The 4,775-nt window shown below is 45.6% G+C and overlaps 1 protein-coding gene across 1 annotated transcript in view; it reads left to right on the top strand.

Moving 5' to 3' along the window:
- LOC104470147 (uncharacterized protein KIAA1671 homolog) overlaps positions 1–4,497 on the top strand; it is a gene marked incomplete at its 5' end in the record, with an annotated part of 8,956 nt that extends 4,459 nt beyond the window's left edge. Inside the window, 5 exons of the mRNA XM_010084968.1 lie at positions 808–1,063; positions 3,063–3,237; positions 3,612–3,739; positions 4,107–4,246; positions 4,419–4,497. Coding sequence (XP_010083270.1) covers positions 808–1,063; positions 3,063–3,237; positions 3,612–3,739; positions 4,107–4,246; positions 4,419–4,497 — 778 coding nt within the window. The remainder of the gene's footprint in view (positions 1–807; positions 1,064–3,062; positions 3,238–3,611; positions 3,740–4,106; positions 4,247–4,418) is intronic.
- Positions 4,498–4,775: the final 278 nt, after the last annotated feature.

Below are 4,775 nucleotides of genomic sequence, written 5' to 3'. Positions count from 1 at the left end.
CCGTGCTGCGGGTGCTGCCCCGGCGGCTGCGGCCGTTCGCAGTACACTCACGCTTTCTTCAGGTCCAGACATGCACACACAGCCTTCTTGTGATTCAGAAAAAGCATGCATACAATTTTTGTATCTACCATATATATAACTATACAATATATAATAATATATTAATAATAGATGAATGTAAATTGATATATATATATATATTAAAATGTGCCATCCTAGGGAGAAGATGGGAACAAGAACAGCAGAGGTGTTTGTAGGTAGCTTGTAGCATCTTGCAGGAATTCACTTACAGTAAAAGACCATTTATTGCTTTGTATTTATATGCATTTAAGATAGTTTGGGCTGAGGAAGGAGAAGAATCTCTTAGCAGTTACTCTTTGCTTGAGGCCTGCAGAGAGGACATTGCCCATCAGTGTTTTCAAGCCCAGCCAGTGAAATGGGCGCATTGGGGCTTGTAAGCAGCTTGCTGTTCCTCTCCCCTCCTTTGTGTGTGTACAAGGGGCCTCTGTGCTGGAGAAAAAAAACTCCAAGCAATAAAAGCACATTACAATCAAATTATTACAATTTATCTGCCCACTTGCGTTATTCAATACACTGTAAATCCAAGTGGGTAAAAAGCTGTGATAACAAAAGTGATGCACACCCTCACTGCTGGTACCTGCTGCCTCCGAAGATGCCTTTGTTCGCTGTAGCCGTAGTTTCAGTTCTACCTGTATTTATCATCTGCTGAGTATGTGTGATCCAAACTGTACTTGTGTGTATTTGTTGACCCTGAAGTCTCACAGATTTCATTTTCTTAATTTGCAGCTTTGTGCCTGAGTCTCCGTCCTCAGAAAATGACGGCATTTCGAGGAGAAAGCAGCCTCCAAATAGCCACCCGTCCTCCCTGTCCTCTCAGACGGAACCTGCCTCCCTGGTTGATCACCATGACTTCTCCAAAGACCAAAGGAGCACAAGTTTGGACCGTTCCAGCACTGACATGGACTCCACTGACGGGACCGATTTACCTCCTCCGGGAGACACCTACCCTGATGAACAGACCACTGATTTCTCTTTCATTGATGTAAGTTACCGCAGTGGGAGACAGAAGTTCTCCTTCTGTGTTAACTACACATTGTCTGTGTTAATCACCGCAAAGTGGTGTCTTCTGGAAACTTTGCACTCGATCTTCCTCAGCCTTTCCTTTATCACACTGAATTTTCCCAGCTGACTTCCTGCCTGGAAGTTTAAGATCAAAGCTACAAAGTTCTAGTTCCTGTAATGCTTCAGGTTCTGAGAGATTCCGAAAAGCTATTTGCCTTGGATAATGTCTGCCAGTGGCTTAATAAAATTGCTGCTTCTCTTTCTGCTTGCCAGTGAGCTGTAACAGAAGAGTTAAATGGCTCTATGAACACTGGAAACATAATTAAATAACACAAATAGCTAGGGACTGCTGTGCTATGAGCCATGCAGATTGAAGCCTATAAAGACATTTACTAATATTTTTCTTATTTACAATTGATCTCTTTCTGTAGTAGCGTACAATTGTATTGTAAAGGATTTTTTTCATACTTAAGAACCTTGCAGTAGTGTAAGAACGGTAATTTCTGGCCGTATGCATTTCGATGAGGTGCAGTGTTCTTTGAAAGCACCAACACAACTGCAGGTTTTCAGCAGAGCATCTCAGCAGTACTGCTTTTTCTTTAGGAAGAGCTGGTGTGCTTTTTTTTCATTATAACAATATCTAATGGCAGATACACTGGTAAGGGCCAGATTCCCAACTGAAGTGTCTCATGCAGCTGCTGGGAGGGTCTCAGCCGTGCTGCCGTGCCTGCCACAGTGCCGTAGCACCCTCCGAACTGACGAGTCGAGTGCTCGGTGAGGCGGGGAAGGATGCAGGCAGGTTTGTGATGGCGGCAGCCTGGTCTGGTGCAGCAGAATTGGCTGGTAAACCCCCAGCTGCGTCCTGCGCCAGCCAGCTCTGTTCTCCAGGGGTGTTCCTGACTATGGGAACCCCAGAAACCCGTGCTTTGCCAAAGCAGGTGCTGCTCTCGCCCTCCAGCCCCTGCTGGCTCTGAAGCAGAGGCAGCGGGTGGTGGTCCATTGCTCTGAGGTCCCCAGCTGCCTGTGCCTTGGCCTCGCTGTCGTTAATAATCCCTTGGCAGGATATCCCAGGTGCACTTTGTGCTCTGTAAAGGAGACATTAGCAGCCCAGAGCAGGTGGCACCTTGTCTGTGTCTCCCAGGGGTTCTGCAGGCAGTGGAGCTGGTCCTGTGCTGTTCCCTGCACAGCTCGAGGTGTCTGTAAAACATGGATAGCTTCCAGTACCGCTGGCAACGCGCTGTTTTAATGAGGAGTTTATTCCTGACCCAAAATCTCTTGAAAATAAATAAAAACACATCTGAAGAAGAGGAGGAGGCTCATTGATGTTTACTGATAACAGGGAGGTCTCTAACAACAAATTGCTTTAAATAAATAAATCAATGACAGCTCCTTCTTCGCTCTGTAAATGCTACTGTCTTACCGCCGTGCCCAGGGATGGATGAAGTGACTGGTCACAGAAATTTTCTGAATGCCGTGACACTTCACTTGCAGTCTCCTTGTTGCTGGTGAGCGGCTGGAGGTTCCCGTGGGTGGCAGCCCGTTAGAACAGTGAAATGACAACACTCTCCTGCCAGAGAATTTGGTGTAGTTGCTCTTTTAGATCCCAGTCTTCTTGTTGGCCTTCAGCCGTTACTAGCTAGCAAGGCTGGAATTCTTAAAACACTCTAGGAACCAAAATCCTATTTATTTGGGTTATTTTTTAAATTAATTTAGTAAAAATAATTAATGCAGATCAGACATCCACAGCCAAGAGAGATCAAAGGACCAGCATTGCACCCAGTTAGCCACAACATAGCATATCCTCATCATAAATTCTCTTTAATATGGTTTTAGGTAACTACAAGAATAACAGTCAGGCAAATGCATATAGTTCAATTAAACGGAATGGGTTAATGCGTTAAAGTAGGTTGGGAAATCATTATGGACATGACTTGTATTCTCAGGCTGGTTGAAAGTAAAGGCTTTGTTTCTCTTTATAGCAAACCACCATTCTGGACTCCAGTGCGCTGAAAACCCGCGTGCAGCTCAGCAAAAAGAGGCGCCGGCGGGCTCCTATTTCCCACTCGCTTAGAAGAAGCAGAGGGCTGGAGTTTGAAAGCAGATTTTCTTTGACGGAAGAACCAGATAATACCTGGATGTTCAAAGATTCCACAGGTATCCCTCAACTGTCTGAAATAATTAACCGTAAACAACTTGGCTGCAAGGGCAGGAATTTCTAAGTGGTGTAACGTACCCGAAACAGCATCAGGGTTTAACAGCAGCTTCCTTCTCCCACCTCTGGGTCATCCTCTAAACGAAGCCGTCTTCATTCCTCGGAGCCTTTGGAGTGAGGGCAGCAGCAGTAGCCAGACCTATAGAAGACCAAGGCGAAGGAGAGCTTCGATGCAATTTCCTTTAACTTCTGGCTGCTGACTTTGGAGAATTTTGTTCACTGAGAAAATACTGAGTTTAGAACGCAAGGGACAGATGAAAAGCTTGCTGACCAATGTTTTTTTCCCCCCTCTGCTTTTTTTTTTTTAAACAATTAGAAGAGAAGAAAACTATGCAACAGGAAGATTCTGATGAGGAAGACAAGATCCAGCATATTGCGAGATCATCTTCTGTACACGCTCAGAGACTTCCCGTATTTCCCGGAATGGACCACGCTGTTCTCAAGGTGAACACAGAACACATCAGATGGGAGTTAGACCAGTCCGGGAAAGAGAACAGGAATAGAGAAATCTAGGAACTGGGAAGTTTTGCTGAAGGTGACAATGTTCTTTGCAAGGGGTGGGTGTGATGTGTAGAAAATCCTTGCCGTTAGCTTTCTCACCGTTACCTGTTGGCTAGAAATATTAAGTAATTTGGAAAAAAAAATAGCTTTGTGGTAGTAAACACGCTTTCAAAACTGCATGGATTTATAAGGAGTCAGCTGATTGCACCATGGATTCTTTTGTTTTCATAAATCTGAGTTACTTGGTTTGCATTCCCAAAAAAGTCTGAATGCTGCCTTAAAAAGGAGCTCTCTTATTTTTGTTTTTTAGGCCCAACTGAGGAAAAGACAGGAGTCTGAGAGTCCTGGTGAAGTAAGTTCTGCTCAGCTGTTCAAATCCCCTAAACCACCACTGCAGCTTGGAGCTCCAGGGAGCAGACTGCTGCCCTCCAGTGTAGAGAAGGAGGACAGGTGAGAGGCTTCCACCAGCGTCCGAAAAACGCTGGTACCTGCTTTGCTGGGAAAAAAAAATAATGCCAGTAGGCTTCCTAAGGCTGCAGGGGAATTTGTGTATTTCTTTTTTGTTTTGTTTCTGTAATGAGTTTTTAAAGAATAAAGAGTATTATTTTTTCTAATATCTTAGGTCAGAGGAAAAGTCTCCTCAGTGGCTGAAGGAGCTGAAATCCAAGAAGAGACAGAGCCATTATGAGGATCAGGTTTGAGAAGGTGCCTTCCGACAGCAGGAGGGGCTTTGCTGCGGGACGGGGTGTGGTGGTACACACGCACAGGGCAGGGGTTTGCTCCGCGTGCCGGCTCTGGGAGCACAGCCGTTAGAGCAGGCTGACCGCCAAGTGTGCGCCCGAGGCAGAGCAGTTCTCACGGGGTGGATTTTCCTCCGCCGCTGATACAGTTTCCCTGGTTCTCTGCAGATAATTTCATTTACCACCACTCGTTCTGCCTGGGCTGCATTTCACAGTGCTTCCATCAGGCAGGAGCGAGC

The sequence above is a fragment of the Pterocles gutturalis genome, unplaced genomic scaffold, assembly GCF_000699245.1.
Source record: "Pterocles gutturalis isolate BGI_N339 unplaced genomic scaffold, ASM69924v1 scaffold23240, whole genome shotgun sequence".
Classification (NCBI taxonomy): Eukaryota; Metazoa; Chordata; class Aves; order Pterocliformes; family Pteroclidae; genus Pterocles; species Pterocles gutturalis.
This window is presented reverse-complemented; position numbering and strand designations above follow the sequence as displayed.